Source organism: Pelophylax lessonae (genome assembly GCF_965119305.1).
Source record: "Pelophylax lessonae genome assembly, chromosome: 7".
Lineage (NCBI taxonomy): Eukaryota > Metazoa > Chordata > Amphibia > Anura > Ranidae > Pelophylax > Pelophylax lessonae.
Window position 1 is genome coordinate 69,323,148 of NC_138774.1, and position 17,180 is coordinate 69,340,327.

The 17,180-nt window shown below is 45.0% G+C and overlaps 1 protein-coding gene across 1 annotated transcript in view; it reads right to left on the minus strand.

The window, feature by feature from the left end:
• Positions 1–4,860: 4,860 nt before the first annotated feature.
• LOC309559460 (cytochrome P450 2H2-like) overlaps positions 4,861–17,180 on the minus strand; it is a 53,384-nt gene continuing 41,064 nt past the window's right edge. The window contains exons 8-9 of the mRNA XM_082262732.1: positions 6,616–6,757; positions 4,861–5,385 (exon numbers count right to left, since the gene is read on the minus strand). Coding sequence (XP_082118858.1) covers positions 5,204–5,385; positions 6,616–6,757 — 324 coding nt within the window. The 3' untranslated portion in view covers positions 4,861–5,203. The remainder of the gene's footprint in view (positions 5,386–6,615; positions 6,758–17,180) is intronic.

Here is a 17,180-nt window from a genome sequence, read left to right on the forward strand (position 1 = left end):
TTGGGTACTCCTGCTGTAAGGGCATGAGTCCCAGATGAAGAGGTGCACTGTAGCAGCCTTCCCCCCTAGTTTCACTACAGTGTGTGGTGGAGGGAAGGAGTCCCAGATAGAGAGGTGCGCTGTACTGTAGCGCATCAGGAGACCCACGGGGAAATCATAAAGATCTCCCATGAACTTAATAAAAGCGCTAAGACCATCGCAACTGTCACTTTCATCACTGTGGTTGGCAGGTCTCACTATTCTTCCCTCCCTCTCCGCGAGAGCATGGCATCAATACTAGGCTTTATTACTGCGTAAACTGGCACCAATACTAGGCTTTATTACTGCATAAACTGGCACCAATACTAGGCTTTATTCCTGTGTAAACTGGCACTAATACCTGGCTTAATTACTGCGTAAACTGGCACCAATGCTAGGGGCTATTAGTATTACCGCATTTTAAAAAAAAAGAGCATATCTGGCGAAGCATAGGGGATGGGGTGGACACAGAGGGTGGATCTCCCCTATGCGTTGCCATATATATATATTTTTTTTATGTTGAATGTGTTTTTATTAGAACAAGCAGTTGCACATAGAAAGTTACATAATGCACATTGCTTACAATATCAACGAATCACACAGTAAACCAATGCCAGATAGGTAATGAGCATCTATATAAATAGCAACCATAAACGACATAACCGTGATAGTGGCTAAAACAGTATAGTCTATTGCATGATTCCAAGTTCTCGGTTTGACCGTAATGGGGAATCATAAGTGTTAATAAAGACTATATACGGAAATATGCAAATTTTATTTAGTAAGGGAAAGCCGAAAGAGTTAGAGCATAGAAAGAAAAAGGAGGAAAAGGGGGGGGGGCTATGGGGGATCGCCCGGAGGGTCAGAAACAAAAGTATCAAATTCGCTGGAAAAACGAAAAGTGAGCCATACTGACCACATGATAGTGTGAAAATCTGATTTACCATTCTCCCAAGACACGTTCCCATAAATATTTAACACTTTTCTTGGCAGAGATTTCTTCATCCACATTGATTGATGCGAATTCAGGAATCTGCTATGTTCTTTTTTTTTTTTTTGTTCAACCCACAGGCAGCATGAAAAAATAACCTTACAATATATGCCCAAGGACCAGCAACGTACTGGTACATCCCTGTACTTCGATTGGTCATACCAGGATGAAGCCAGCAGATTTAGACATCATCTTGGTATCTTTTTTTACAGCCAGCGGTTAGCTTTCATGTAAAAGCAATCCTAGGGGATAATTAGCCACTAGACTGCTTTTATAACCAGTGAGAAAGGACCCCCCTCCTGCCGCCTTCCACAGTTTTCTCTGGCTCTCCTGTCCCACCAGGTACATTAAGACTGCAGCTGGTGGTTCCTTCAGCTGACCATAGAGCTGATTGGAGACCAGAATCGCTCCAATCATCTCTATGGATGGCATAATATTCTGGAAGCTATGAGCATTTTCTGACTTTGGTTTTGCTAGAGACTTGCCGCGCAAATTTGCTAAAAATTGGAAAAATGTCAACTAGAGCTTGTGCTTCAAGTACTTTGCAAGTGTACAACTTGCCAGTGAAAATGTGCAGCAAGTTAACAGACTTACAATTTAACACTGCCACAAATTTGTGGCAAGTTATCCTTGCTATCTGGGTAACTAATCATCTATTTAGGACAGCACACCATGCTACCAAAAGCTTAGCTAAAACCAAAGGAGTTTCGATACTTATCTAAAAAAATCTGCCCTTATTAATCTCTGATACCTTAGCAGGTAACGAAGGTAGGTTCATATTTCTGAAGGATTTCCTCTTTGACAAAGCAATCACAATATCAAACTTCTATTGCCCAAATACTAAGCAAATCACTTTTCTCAATACGGTTTGGTCACAACTGTCCACCTGCACAACAGGAATTTTGACAATAGGGGGAGACTTTACCATTCCAATACAGCCCCTTTTGGATACGTTCACTGGCACCTTATCTATCTCATACAGAGCCCTAAGACACATAAATCTACTCCTACAAGAACTGCTGGTCAATGATACATGGCACACCCTTAATCCACACACCCAAAAGTATACATTCTACTCGGCACCACACAACAAACATTCAAGAATTGATTACCTCTTTTTATCACAAACAAACCTACACCATTTGAAAGAGGCCACCATCGAATCCTCAATTTTGTCAGACCATAACCTGTCACCACGACTCTGACCTTTCCCATGACTATAACACACAACAAGACTTGGAGACTAGACATCTCGCTTCTCACAGAAAAAGAGCTGATCAGAAAATTCTCCTCATGCCTCGATTCGTATTTCAAAGAAAACACAGATCCTTTTTTGTTGCCCATGTCAATATGGGAAGCACACAAATGCATGATTAGAGAAGATTTCATATCTGTAGCAGCTCACAGGAGAAAAGAAAAACAGCTTAAGATAAATGAACAGCATGCATGAAATCCTTAGAAACCCCTCACAAGCAATCAAGAGCCCTCCGAAACCTCCAAGACTTGCTTCAACCCAGAAAATAACTCTTTACAGAATTAGATTGAATCATTAAATGTTAATATACCCTCATGAAAAAGCTGTTCTATGAATACAGCAATACAATTGGTAAAATACTGGCAAGAGCTTTTCAAGCTAAAAGACAAAAATCATCATTCACCAAATTAAACCGTAGATGGAAGGCTAGTACCCTCCAATAAAGATATTGCTTCTCAGTTTGTGCAATAATATTCAAAATTTAAAAATTTGCACCTAGAAAATAGTAATATAACAGAACGTAGCCCTCTTTTTGTGTTTCCTTATAGCTGCTTTAACTTCTTCCCATCCGCGCTACAGCCTATATACGGCTGTAGCGCGGACTTGAATTTTCGAGAGGCCGTCTTTATACGGCCTCCCAGAAATAGTCTCCCCGTGCGCTCCCGCGAGCGCGCATCGAGGAAAATCTGTGTCTGCCGTGTCCCTTGGACACAGCCGATCACAGATCGTGGTGAATGGCTAATCACAGCGGCCATTCACCACGTGATCGGACCGTCCAATGAGAGATGATCTCATATGTAAACATATGAGATCATCTCTCATAGCCAGCGCGCCTTCCTCACACAGAGCCTGCAATGTGAGGAAGGAGGGAGAGCTGCACAGCGCCAGGGACACAGAACAAATGTAATCAGGGCACCAATCACCAGTGCCCTGATTACAAAAGGTAAAAAAACACACACACAGTGCCCACAGTGCCCGCCATCAGTGCCCCCCATCAATGCCCACAATCAGTGCCCATAGTGCTGTCAGTCAGTGCCCATCAGTGCCTGCTCTTCTAGGCACTGATGAGCACTGACTGGCAGCACTATGGGCACTGAGTGTGGGCACTGATGGTGCTGCCCATCAGTGCTTATCAGTGCCACCCATCAGTGCTCATCAGTGCCACCTGTCAGTGTCCATCAGTGCCATCCGCCAGTGCCCATCAGTGCCGCCTATCAGTGCCCATCAGTGCCGCCCGTCAGTGCCACCTCTCAGTGCCCAGCAGTGCCACCTCTCAGTGCCACCTCTCAGTGCCCAGCAGTGCCACCTATCAGTGCTCATCAGTGCCGCCTATCAGTGCTCATCAGTGCCGCCTATCAGTGCTCATCAGTGCAGCATATTAGTACCTCCTCATCAGTGACCATAAGTGCCACCTCATCAGTGCCCATAAGTGCCACCTCATCAGTGCCCATCAGTGCAGCCTATCAGTGCCCATCAGTGCCGCCTCATCAGCGCACATCAGTGAAGGAGAAAAAATTATTTTCAAAATTTCCTCGCAGAAAATAAGAAAAACTTTTTTTTTTTTTTCAAAATTTTCTGTCTTTTTTCTTTTTTTTTGTAAAAAATAAAAAACCCAGAGGTGATTACATACCACCAAAAGAAATCTCTATTTGTGTAAAAAAAATGATAAAAATTTCATATGGGTACAGTGTAGCATGACCGCGCAATTGTCAGTCAAAGTGTGAGAGCGCTGAAAGCTAAAAATTGGTCTGGATGGGAAGGGGGTTTAAGTGCACAGTAGGCAAGTAGTTAATCAAGAGAACCTGACTATGCCTGCTCTTTCCTGCAACATCCACTATTCATAGAAGCTGTACTACAGCTTTTTTTGAATGATGCAGGATCTCCAAATGAAGAGGGCAGAGCCATCACTCATCAGTCCCTCCCCCATTAAGAGATCAGGAAAGCAAGGCACAGGTAGCATTGGTATTGAAGTGACATTATGGACTGGGGTGGGGGGGTGTATTCGGATAGATATAGTAAAATCAGTTTAAGATGTGCTGAATGATGCACATGTAATTATTACTATTTAGGGAAGGGGGAGTTTTTCTGCACTTTTACAATCTCAAATCAGTATGTTTGTTTGAGTTGGATTGTTTAATTGTAGCTTCAAATTGGTCTTCCACAGGAAAAGGTCCAGGAAGAGTCCATCAAATAAAAGACAAAGGCTGGGAATAAAACCTGTGAAGTAAGTATTAAGACATTGCTTTCTTCTTTGCCATACCGGTATACAAAAAATAGCATGAGGAAAACTAATCATTCATTGATTATGACAAATGCTGCCACGCTTTAATTGTGGCACAGCAATATCTATGGTTATTAAAGCTAAACTGATCTAGTATAATCTGGAAAAGACATTCTCAAGTCGATAGAGGATGTGCTCGTGTTATGTTGATTTCTAACACTCTATCATATTAGTTACATTGGGGTCAGCAAAGTGCAATCAAATGAACATGCTAAGTTTCTCCTAAAAAAACATCATCCCACCTTAATGCACAATAGTCACCCAACCAAATGCTTAATCCTACATTCGTTTCACTGAACCAAGACTTTTCTAATGTTTTAAAAGGTACTTTATTTCATATTCTGAAGTGTTTTACATACTTTATAACAATAAATTATTCACATACCATTCCTGGGCCCAGCAGAATAATGTTTCTGCATATCACACAATCATGTGGTGAACAGATAGATTCCAGTCAAATGACATCCATTCTTTGAAAAATAAAAAAATAAGGACCCCAGCAGGTGCTATTGCTCATGTATTTTTTGTTTATAGAACATTAGAGAGAGAACAATGAAAGTACACAAAATATTGCAATATTATTTGCAAGCTGTAAAGTGATAGGTGCTCTTAAAACATAAACAAGATATCACATAACACCAGAATATACAAAGGTCTTTCAACGAGGCACAACCAACATCTCATATTCACGAGGTCTGGAAGCATTGCATTTGGGCTCTGGTGTAATGTCTATGTAATTTCTGTCCATGGTGGGTTTCAGAGTAAATTTTTGCAAAACGGTTGTAAAAAAGATGAAGAGCTCCATACGAGCCAGACCCTCCCCCATACACATACGTTTTCCTGGGAAAGAAGAGAGAAAACACAACTGTCACTTTTTGAAAATAAAGGTCTTATCCTGATGTGTTTGATTTGTAAATTGATGTTCCAGAACACAACCATGGTTTAAATTAGAGTTTGGTGAATGGTTCGGCCCGAGCATGAGTTTAGGCCAAACATTGGCTGCTCGTCCTATTCAGGGATCACCCGAATTTGCAGGGTGTTTAGCCAGTGGTCATCCCACCAAACTCTCTTATATGCACTGCACCCTGCACAGTGAATTTTGTGCCCTGATTGGGCAAAACTTTGCCCAATCAGGGAGCAGTAAAAGCCTGCAGCTTCCTTAACAACCAATGAGTCATCGGGTTGTCAATGGACTTCCCCGCTGTCAGCTGAATAAAAAAAACATTTGCCGGAAAAGAAAATAGTAAAAAAAAAAAAAAAAAAAACAGCATGGTGTGGTATGGGTTTTAAGGGAACCCCATGCCAAAACCTAAAAAATATGGCGTTGGGTCCCCCCGAAATCCATAGCAGACTCTTATCCGAGCATGCAGTCTGGCATGTCAGGAAAAGGGGAGGATGAGCGAGAACCCCCCCCTTCTAACCATACCAAGCCACATGCCATCAACATGGAGGGTGCTTTGGGGTGGAGGGGCTCTGCCTCCCACCCCAAAGCACCTTGTCTCCATGTTGTGGGAGTCTGCAGGGGGGGCTTATTGGAATCTGGAAATCCCCTTTAAGAAGGGGGCCCCCAGATCCCCCCCTATGTGAATGAGTATGGGGTATTTTACCGTATGGGGTATTTTACCCTTACCCATTCACCAAAGAAGTGTCAAAAAGCAATAAAGAGAGACAGTTTAGGACAATTCCTTTATTACAAAATAAAAAAAAAAAAAACAGTGTCCCCTAATGTAAACCCATTATCAATCACGCCGCCGCACCACCACCAGAACTTGAAAGTACCGCACTCATTGATGTCTGACCACCGAATGCCTCTTCCACCGTTTGACAGTACTTATATAGATTAGGGTGGGGCCACCTGGCGACGTCACCTGGTGGTACTTTTTATTTTTTCCTGTTCTGCTCCCCTAGGCTTCAATGGGGTTCGCCATTTGTGTCAGAACCTTTCCCCTGTTCAGGAGTTCTACTGCAAACCGAACAGGGGAGTGTCCAGCCAATCTCTAGTTTAAATTAAGAGCTCACTGTCTAACCAAAAATGTTTAGCTATACTTGTAATTAACTACAAGATGGTACCTGCTGAAAATGGCATAAAGGCATCACTCTTCTTAAAGGTGCCATTCTCATTAAGGAAATGTCCAGGGTCAAATTTGTCAGGGTTTTTGAACTGTTTGGGGTCCTTTAAGACTGAGGTTAGAATTGGAAACACCATAGTTCCCTAAAAATAAAGAATTCAATTGGTTAATTGGAAACAGATGCAGGCAAAAAAGTAGGTATTGTTGAAGAATTACAAACAAGTACTAAAGTAGTAAAAAGAAGAAAGCATTATAAGGCCTAGAAAGAATGCAGACTGCAGCTCACGGTACAGCTTTGCAGGGGCAGTGAAGTCTTCATACACACTTAGGTTCTACGTTACAACAGTCCTAGGCCTGATCAGAAGTCCCAAATAAACTTTGTTTCAGGACTTTTCTATTTAGTGGCTACACCATTAACTTCATAGAATGGAAGATCAGTCCAGAATACTCACTAGCAGAAAAGAACATTTACCTTAAGAGTTGTTCAACAGGTATATCTTCAGATTATTTCTCGCAGTAAAGCATATTGTATAACATCTCAACAGTGCAGAGCACAAAGGTTTCCATAACAGTACAGAACAAGGGGTATTGCAGCAGGAGGAGGTACAGCAACCACAATTTGCTCACACATTGAGCATCTCGTTGGGGGAAATAGCAGTTCTGTTTCTTCAGGTTTCCACTTGCTGCTATTTTCTTTTGACTTCCTAGCTAACTGATGGGCGGAAAGGCTCCTTACCAACCTAAGGGTGGAACTCCTACATAAAAAGGGATTCATAGGATTCCACTAGCAAAACCATGGAGAACAGTGACATCATACAGAAACTACAACAGACAACACCCTCAACATCCTCAACATGCTAATTATATTTTTAAATAAATATTTTCAATTTTGATTAAATATAATTTTTTAGACCTAGTGATGTCATCACTGGGTCTCTATGCAATGCAGGCAGATCAGTGCTGATAGGGGGAGCCAGCAGGGTGTTGTACATAGTCTCCTGAAAACAGCACAGCACCTTGTCTCACTAGTCTTCTCAAGAGCCATTACCCCTGCTGGAAGCTTTGGGCTAGCTTGAGGGAAGAGTTATACAAATATTAAATTGCTTTCAAGGGTGGAATGCCTTCATAGGTAGATGTCGATATGCTGGAGTGGGCATTCTCTGTCAGACTGCATTTGAATGCAGGCTGCTCTACACTAATTAAATACAAGAAAAACTGCATACACAACTATGCCTAAACCCAATAACATAAAGAATTAAAATTAGCCAGCACTGGAAAGTTATTACACCAAAGTTCAAATGTCAAAGCAAAATAACAGTGCAGTGCTAATAACTGTAACAGAATAAATACCTACAGTATACCTTGAACTTGGCAAATTCACATATAGACTAGGGATGAGCTTTGATTTTGAGTCAAAGCTAAGTTCGACTCGAACATCGCTCGTTTGATCGTTCGTCGAATGACGAACAAATGTGCTTCTTCGCAGGAAATTTGAGTTTCCCCTAATGCTCTGCACACGCGCCACGCATGCAGCATGTTATGTGGTTGGCCAAAGCATGCACCCTGACCTCATGGTTTGGCCAATGAAATGATCTCTGCTATGCCTATGATTGGACTAAAGGTAGGCTGCCTTTAGCCAATTTTGGCTCAGGGGCCAAGTACACACTCCACACTACATAAAGGCTGCTCGCGCAGCCGCAGCATGTAGTGTGATTGTGCGGGTGATGGGACAGGGAGAGGCATGTGTGTGAGGCAGGGCGAGAGTAGCTTTTTTTGGAGTTTGTCAGACAGTGCAGAGACATTACTAGCAGTGTAGGGAGGGCCAGGTACGTGTGTCAGGCAGGGAGAGATTTCTTTATTTACATCATATCAGGCAGTGCAGCGCCAGTGAGTGATTCATTTCTAGCAGTGTAGGAAGGGCTGGGTACATGTGTCAGGCAGGGAGAGATTTCTTTATTTACATCATATCAGACAGTGCAGCGCCAGTGAGTGATTCATTCCTAGCAGTGTAGGGAGGGCCAGGTACGTGTTTCAGGCAGGGTGAGATTTCTTCCTTTACATCAGATATCAGTGAGAGTATTGTTCATCGGTCAGTTGTGGAAAATTCTATAAGCATCACAGACCTATAGGATTAGAGATTACATCAGATACCAGTGAGAGTATTGTTCATTGGTCAGTCGTGCAAAATTCTATAAGCATCACAGACCTATAGGATTAGAGATTACATCAGATATCAGTCAGAGTATTGTTCATCGGTCAGTTGTGGAAAATTCTATAAGTATCACAGATCATCCATTTATAGGATTATAGATTACATCAGATATAAGTGACAGTATTATTCATCGGTCAGTTGTGAGAAATTCTATAAGCATCACAGATCATCTATCTATAGCATTATAGATTACATCAGATACCAGTGCGAGTATTGTTCATTGGTCAGTCGTGCAAAATTCTATAAGCATCACAGACTTATAGGATTAGAGATTACATCAGATACCAGTGAGAGTATTGTTCATTGGTCAGTCGTGCAAAATTCTATAAGCATCACAGACCTATAGGATTAGAGATTACATCAGATATCAGTCAGAGTATTGTTCATCGGTCAGTTGTGGAAAATTCTATAAGCATCACAGACCTATAGGATTAGAGATTACATCAGATACCAGTGAGAGTATTGTTCATTGGTCAGTCGTGCAAAATTCTATAAGCATCACAGACCTATAGGATTAGAGATTACATCAGATATCAGTCAGAGTATTGTTCATCGGTCAGTTGTGGAAAATTCTATAAGTATCACAGATCATCCATTTATAGGATTATAGATTACATCAGATATAAGTGACAGTATTATTCATCGGTCAGTTGTGAGAAATTCTATAAGCATCACAGATCATCTATCTATAGCATTATAGATTACATCAGATAGCAGTGCGAGTATTGTTCATTGGTCAGTTGTGGAAAATTCTATAAGCATCACAGATCATCAATCTATAGCAGGGGTGGGGAACCTGCGGCCCGCGTGCCGCATGCATCCCGCACGATCGTTACGTACGCCCCCCCCCCTCCCCGTGCCGCTGTGTCAGAAGGAGCCGATGGCCCCGTCCTGACACTGTGAGTCTCCAAAAATGGTGGACCCGAGGCGGAGAGCAGTGCGCCTCGAGCCCGCCCATTTGTGTGACAATAGCAAATGAAAATTCGATATTGTCTCACGGATCCTCCTCCTCCTTGGCCAATGCCATTGGCCGAGGAGGAGGCGGGACGCGGGAGGACTTGAAGAGACGCGGGGACTGAAGAGAGGAAGCCGCCGCTACAACAGGTAAGTCAAGTGCACTAGTCTGGGGGGCTTGGCACGCTGTTTACTCTGCATTGTAAGGGGGCACAATGATCTCTGCATTGTGGTCAGTCTGCATTGAAGGGGGCATGCTTTGGTCAGTCTGCATTGTAAGGGGGCACACTGTGGTCAGTCTGCATTGTAAGGGGGCGCGCTGTGGTCAGTCTGCATTGTAAGGGGGCACGCTGTGGTCAGTCTGCATTGTAAGGGGGCACGCTGTGGTCAGTCTGCATTGTAAGGGGGCACGCTGTGGTCAGTCTGCATTGTAAGGGGGCACGCTGTGGTCAGTCTGCATTGAAAGGGGGCACGCTGTGGTCAGTCTGCATTGAAAGGGGGCACGCTCTGGTCAGTCTGCATTGAAAGGAGGCACGCTGTGGTCAGTCTGCATTGAAAGGAGGCACGCTGTGGTCAGTCTGCATTGAACGGGGCACGCTGTGGGCAGTCTGCATTGTAAGGGGGCATACTGTGGTCAGTCTGCATTGTAAAGGGGCACGCTGTGGTCAGTCTGCATTGTAAGGGGACACGCTGTGGTCAGTCTGCATTGTAAGGGGGCATGCTGTGGTCAGTCTGCATTGTAAGGGGGCGCGCTGTGGTCAGTCTGCATTGTAAGGGGGCACGCTGTGGTCAGTCTGCATTGTAAGGGGGCACGCTGTGGTCAGTCTGCATTGTAAGGGGGCACGCTGTGGTCAGTCTGCATTGTAAGGGGGCACGCTGTGGTCAGTCTGCATTGAAAGGGGGCACGCTGTGGTCAGTCTGCATTGAAAGGAGGCACGCTGTGGTCAGTCTGCATTGAAAGGAGGCACGCTGTGGTCAGTCTGCATTGAACGGGGCACGCTGTGGGCAGTCTGCATTGTAAGGGGGCATACTGTGGTCAGTCTGCATTGTAAAGGGGCACGCTGTGGTCAGTCTGCATTGTAAGGGGGCACGCTGTGGTCAGTCTGCATTGTAAGGGGGCATGCTGTGGTCAGTCTGCATTGTAAGGGGGCACGCTGTGGTCAGTCTGCTTTGTAAGGGGGCACGCTGTGGTCAGTCTGCATTGTAAGGAGGCACGCTGTGGTCAGTCTGCATTGTAAGGGGGCACGCTGTGGTCAGTCTGCATTGTAAGGGGGCACGCTGTGGTCAGTCTGCATTGTAAGGGGGCACGCTGTGGTCAGTCTGCATTGAAAGGAGGCACGCTGTGGTCAGTCTGCATTGAACGGGGCACGCTGTGGGCAGTCTGCATTGTAAGGGGGCATACTGTGGTCAGTCTTCATTGTAAGGGGGCACGCTGTGGTCAGTCTGCATTGTAAAGTGGCACACTGTGGTCAGTCTGCATTGAAAGGGGGCACGCTGTGGTCAGTCTGCATTGAAAGGGGGCACGCTGTGGTCACTCTGCATTGAAAGGGGGCACGCTGTGGTCTCTCTGCATTGAAAGGGGGCATGCTGTGGTCTCTCTGCATTGAAAGGGGCACGCTATGGTATCTCTGCATTAAAAGGGGGCACGCTGTGGTCTCTCTGCATTGAAAGGGGGCACGCTGTGGTCTCTCTGCATTGAAAGGGGGCACGCTGTGGTCACTTTGCATTGAAAGGTGGCACGCTGTGGTCAAATATAACAGGCTAATTTTTAAGTTGATCATTTTGTACAGCCCCCGAATGATGTTGCAAAAATCCAAATGGCCCTTTGCAGAAAAAAGGTTCCCCACCCCTGATCTATAGGACTATAGATTACATCAGATATCAGGGACCGTAGTGTTCATCGGTCAGTTGGGTACATCCTATAAGCAGCACAGATCATCTATATCTATATCGATTACATCATATCAGTGAGAGCATTGTTAATCAGTCACTTGAGTACATCCTATAAGCAGTTGGCCTCATTGGACAAAGTGGTCTGCAGGAAGGTGCACATTACTGCTGACTCTTGCTCCAGCAGGCATGGACAGGGACGTTACATTTCTTTCACGGCGCACTGGGTAACTCTGCTGGCAGCTGGGAAAGATGCAGGACATGGTTCGGTGTTAGAGCTTGTTTGCCACCATGCCGCCAAAAAGCTGGTGCTTCCCTACCACCTCCTCCTACTCCTCTTCCTCCTCCTCCTCCTCAATGTCCGTTTCTGCCGTTCGTTCAATGCCAGTACTCGCTTATCTGACATTCAATGGGAATTCAATCTGCCCACCAACCGCCTCATTTGTGACATGCCCACCAGGTGGAACTCAATGTTGGCAATGCTGCAGTGGCTGCACATGCAGCAGAGGGCCATCAATGAGTACCTGTGTGAATATGGCACAAGGACAGGGTCAGGGGAGCTTGGCTTTTTTTTGCCACGCCAGTTGCTTTTGATTAAGGATGCATGCATTGTCCTGTCACCATTTGAGGAGGCCACAAGGATGGTGAGCCAGGACGATGCATTCATCAGTGACACTATCCCGCTAGTCTACCTGCTGGAGCACACGCTGCCTGGAATCATGCACAGGGCACTTGAAGCAGAACAGCAGGAGGAAGAGGAGGACTTCCTTTCCTCACAAGGCTCCCTTTATGCAGATATCATTCCTGCAGGGCCACAAAACACACAGGAGGAAGAGGAGGCGGAGGATGAGGATTTCGGCAGCATGGATGTAGAGGATAGCATTCAGCAGTCTTCAAGGGTTGGTTTTGATTCCCCAGAAACCCCAGGAGTTGTAAGTGGTTGGGGAGAGGTTGCTTCTGCTGACAATGTCATCCTTAGTGACCCAGAGGACTTAGCAGCTCATGCCTCCTCCAACTTACGTTGCATGGGCTCCCTGATTCTGCAAAGCCTGCAAAAGGACCCGAGGATTTGTGCTATCAATGAGAGGGATAATTATTGGTTGGCAACCCTTCTTGATCCACGTTACAAGGGTAAAGTTGCAGAGCTCATCCTGCCTTCGAAATGCAGCAGTGGATGAAACATCTTGAGGAGGCCTTGAAAAACAATTGTGTACCACCCTTCCAGACATTGGGAGGTCAACATTCTCTGGACGTGTTTCTGAGGTTCAGCCAAAGGAGGAGTGGTGGAGAAGGCAGCTGGCTGACCGATGCCTTTAAACAGTTCTTTTGTTCTCAGCAGCACCCAGGGCTGTTAGGTTTAAGTAACCATCGGCAGCGTCTCCATCATATGGTGTATGATTATCTAGGTGCAAGAGCAGACTTGGAGACCTTTCCAGCTGAGCATCCCCTGGCTTACTGGGTCTTGAGGATGGACCACTGGCCAGAACTTGCTCAATATGTAATGGAGCCATTGGCCTGTCCTGCTTCCAGTGTGCTTTCTGAACGGACATTCAGTGCGTCTGTCCACAGACTCTGTTGACCAGCTGACTTTTATCAAAATTAACCAGTCCTGGATCAACAAGAGCTATCAAGCCCCTGATGCTGATGTAACTGATTGAATTTGCTAGAGGTCTGCCATCCCTTGAAGACTGCATATGCTTCCTATCCTATTCCTCTACCTTGATTCTGCTAGCTTCCAACAATGTTTTTGGTTTAGGTCACTACCAACCCCCAAAGCCTAATTTTTCCACACTTGTATGAGAGGTGCATACAATTGCAATTTCGTATGTCATTTTTAACAGCAGGCCCTGTCCGTCTGCCCTGCTAACTGTGAGGGGTTATGGTGTTCAGGCACCACCTACAGCAAAGGCCCAATTTGTGGCACCTGCACAGCACATGTAATTTTAAATTTGTATGGCATTCTTACCAGCAGGTCCCGTTCCTACACCCAGCAAGAGAAACTGCAAGGGCTTGATTACAGTGTTCAGACACCACCAACAGTAAAGGCCCGATTTTTGGCTCCAGTATAGCACATGCAATTTCAAATTTGTATGTAATTCTTACCAGCAGGTCCCATTCCTGCACCCAGCAAGAGTAACTGGGAGGCCTTGGTTACAGTGTTCAGGCACCACCAACAGCAAAGGCCCAATTGTTGGCACCTGTATAGCACATGCAATTTCAAATTTGTATGGACTTCTTACCAGAAGATCCCGTTCCTGCACCCAGCAAGAGTAATTGCGTGGGCTTGGTTACGGTGTTCAGGCACCACCAACAGCAAAGGCCCAATTTTTGGCAACTGTATAGCACATGCAATTTCAAATTTATATGGAATTCTTACCAGCAGGACCCGCTCCTGCGCCCAGCAAAAGTAACTGCGAGGGCTTGGTTACGGTGTTCAGGCACCACCAACAGCAAAGGCCCAATTTTTGGCAACTGTATAGCACATGCAATTTCAAATTTATATGGAATTCTTACCAGCAGGACCCGCTCCTGCACCCAGCAAAAGTAACTGCGAGGGCTTGGTTACGGTGTTCAGGCACCACCAACAGCAAAGGTCCAATTTTTGGCACCTGTATAACACATGCAATTTCAAATTTGTATGGAATTCTTACCAGCAGGTCCCATTCCTGCACCAGCAAGAGTAACTGCGAGGGCTTGGTTACGGTGTTTAGGCACCACCAACAGCAAAGGCACAATTTTTGGCACCTGTATGACAAATAGTTTCGATTTCAAATTTGTATGGATTTTTTTAGCAGCAGGGCCCGTTCCTGTGCCCAGCAACAGTAACTGTGAGGGGTTACAGTGTTCAGGCACCACCAACAAACAAGGCCCAATTTTTCTGCACCCGTATTACAAGTACATGCGATTTGAAATTTGTATGTATATTTGTATATTAAATTTTTTGCTTTAGAAATGTCAGTATTGCTGCAGCAGGCTACATACATCGTAGAGATACACTACTGTACAGGCATGTACTCTTCAGGAGACCCCCCATATTTGAAGGAATTTTTCATTTTTATAGTTTCACTTTAAGCCTCATTAAAATCAGTAAATCAGTGCTCCTTTAAAAAGGATCGTTTTTAAAAACGTATTTTTCATTGCTACATGTTCCCCAAGTAAGTACCCGGACCCCCATATACTTTTTTGGGGCAATAACTTGCATTTAATGTGCCTGTAAAGTGGCACATTTCTGCAATGTTTCTAGCCTGCTGCAGCAATACTGACATTTGTAAAGGAAAAAATGTAATTTAAACTTGCAATACAGGTAAAAAAAATTACGTAGGGTCCCCCCCAAAATTAATACCAGGCCCCTAAGGTTTTTTTTAAGGGGAACCCCGTGCCAAAAAAAAAAACCGTGTGGGGTTCCCCTCAAATCCATACCAGACCCTTGTCCGAGCACACAGCCTGGCTGACCAGGATGGATGTGGGGGTGAGTGAGCACCCCCCCTCCTGAACCATACCAGGCCACATGCCCTCAACATGGGGGGCTGCCCCCTACCCCAAAGCAGCTTGCGCCCATGTTGATGGGGACAGGGGTCTCTTTCCCACAACCCTGGGCTGTGGTTGTGGGGGTCTGTGGAGGGGAGGCTTATCGGAAACTGGACCCCCCTCCCCCATGTGAATGGATATCCGGTACTTGGTACCCCTACCCATTCACCAAAAAAGTGTACAAAAGATAATGACAAAAGCCAGTTTTGGAAAAGTCTTTTATTCAAAAACAAAAAAATCCTGTCCCCCGATGATCAGTCGCCCATCCGCCCGAAAAATAGAAAAAAAAAAAAGAAGCTGCTGCTTCCCCGTACGCTTCCCGCGGAATGAGCTGTTTTGATTTTAACAGCTCTTATATAGTGACCTGACGTCACAAGCCACCCACAATCCACTGCTCAGGTGCAGTGAATAAATGACTGATCTCTACAAACTGTAAAAAGCAAAAATCTCTCTCCCTGCTAGCAATATACTATTAATTATAAAATCCCACTTATAAATTACCCGCTGGCCAAGGAATTTGATCTCAAACCATCGCAATTGCAGGCCTGGTATTCTACCAGCTACGCCACCAGTCAAGTATGCTTAGATTGAATACACTTTCCCTGCCTATCTAACACTCCCCTATCTCACCCTACACACAGTGGATGAGATAAAAGTTAGGGAGAGTGGGTTCAGCTTAAGCAGGCTTAATGGTGGCGTAGGTGGTAGAATACCAGGCTTGCAATGATGAGATCTGGGAGTTTGATCCCCCTGCCAGCCAGTGTTTTATTTATTGGAATTCAGATAATGATCCATGATAATGCTGGAACACAAAGTTCCCACGTAGAAACACATTTGTTCGTCATTCAACGAACGAGCGAACAGCCAATGTTCGAGTCGAACGAAGCTCATCCCTAGTGATAGGCACACAGATTTAGGAGGGCATCTTGTGAATATTATCTCATATGTGTTGAGAATCTTACTGAAGTAAGAATTTTAAGAAATTTTTTGAATTGTGTGGACTTTTGTGTTTTGGGACTATTATATGAATATATTTTATGTATCTTTATATATGTCAATTTAAGGGTACTTTATATATTTATTCTGTTAGAGCTTTTAGTGCTGCACTGTTGATTTGTTTTTACTAGGGTTGAGCGAACACCTAGATGTCCGTGTTCGACGGGTTCGGCCGAACTTTAAAAAAAAGTCCGGGTCCGTGTCCCGGACTTTTACCGAACTTTTCCCGGACACCGAACCCCATTGAAGTCAATGGGGACCCGAACTTTAAGGCACTAAAATGGCTCTAAAACACCAAAGGAAAGGGCTAGAGTGCTGCAAATGGCAGCAAAACGTAATTAAGAGCATGGCAAGTGCTCTGCAAACAAATGTGGATAGGGAAATAACTTAAAACAACAAAAAAAAAACAGAAAAATAAAACAATGTTCTTCTTCATCTCTGAAGGACGAGGCCCATATGGAGTAGGAGGGAGGTTGAGGTGGTGGTGGATGTGGCGGTGACATAGGCGTGCGCACAGGGTGTGCTGGGTGTGCCTGGGCACACCCTAATCACCTAGGGCACATAGCATTGCCAGTGAGGAGATGGGAAAGATCTCCCTGGGACCTGCTCTGCTCTATTTCTCCTTGCCTACAGGTACATGGCCCCGATACATTACTCTCCCTGCTGGCAAACACATGCATGTGTATTTCAACTTTGGGGTGCACACCTTAATGCAATAGGCTGCGCACACCTATGGGCGGTGTAGGTGGAAGCGGCGGTGGAGGAGGACCAGGGCCGGATTAACAGCATCATGGGCTTGGTGCTGAGGATTTTGAAGGGCCTTAAGGGCCGTGCCTTGCCATGCACCCAGAGGAGGAAGGGTGCAGCCATGCATGCCTAATTCAACATGGGATGCTGTCTCTGAAGCCCATAAACACATCCATGCATCGCCAACTGTCCCTCCTTGTCCGGCCTTCACGCTGTGTGGGGAGGTTCTGAGGGTGCTG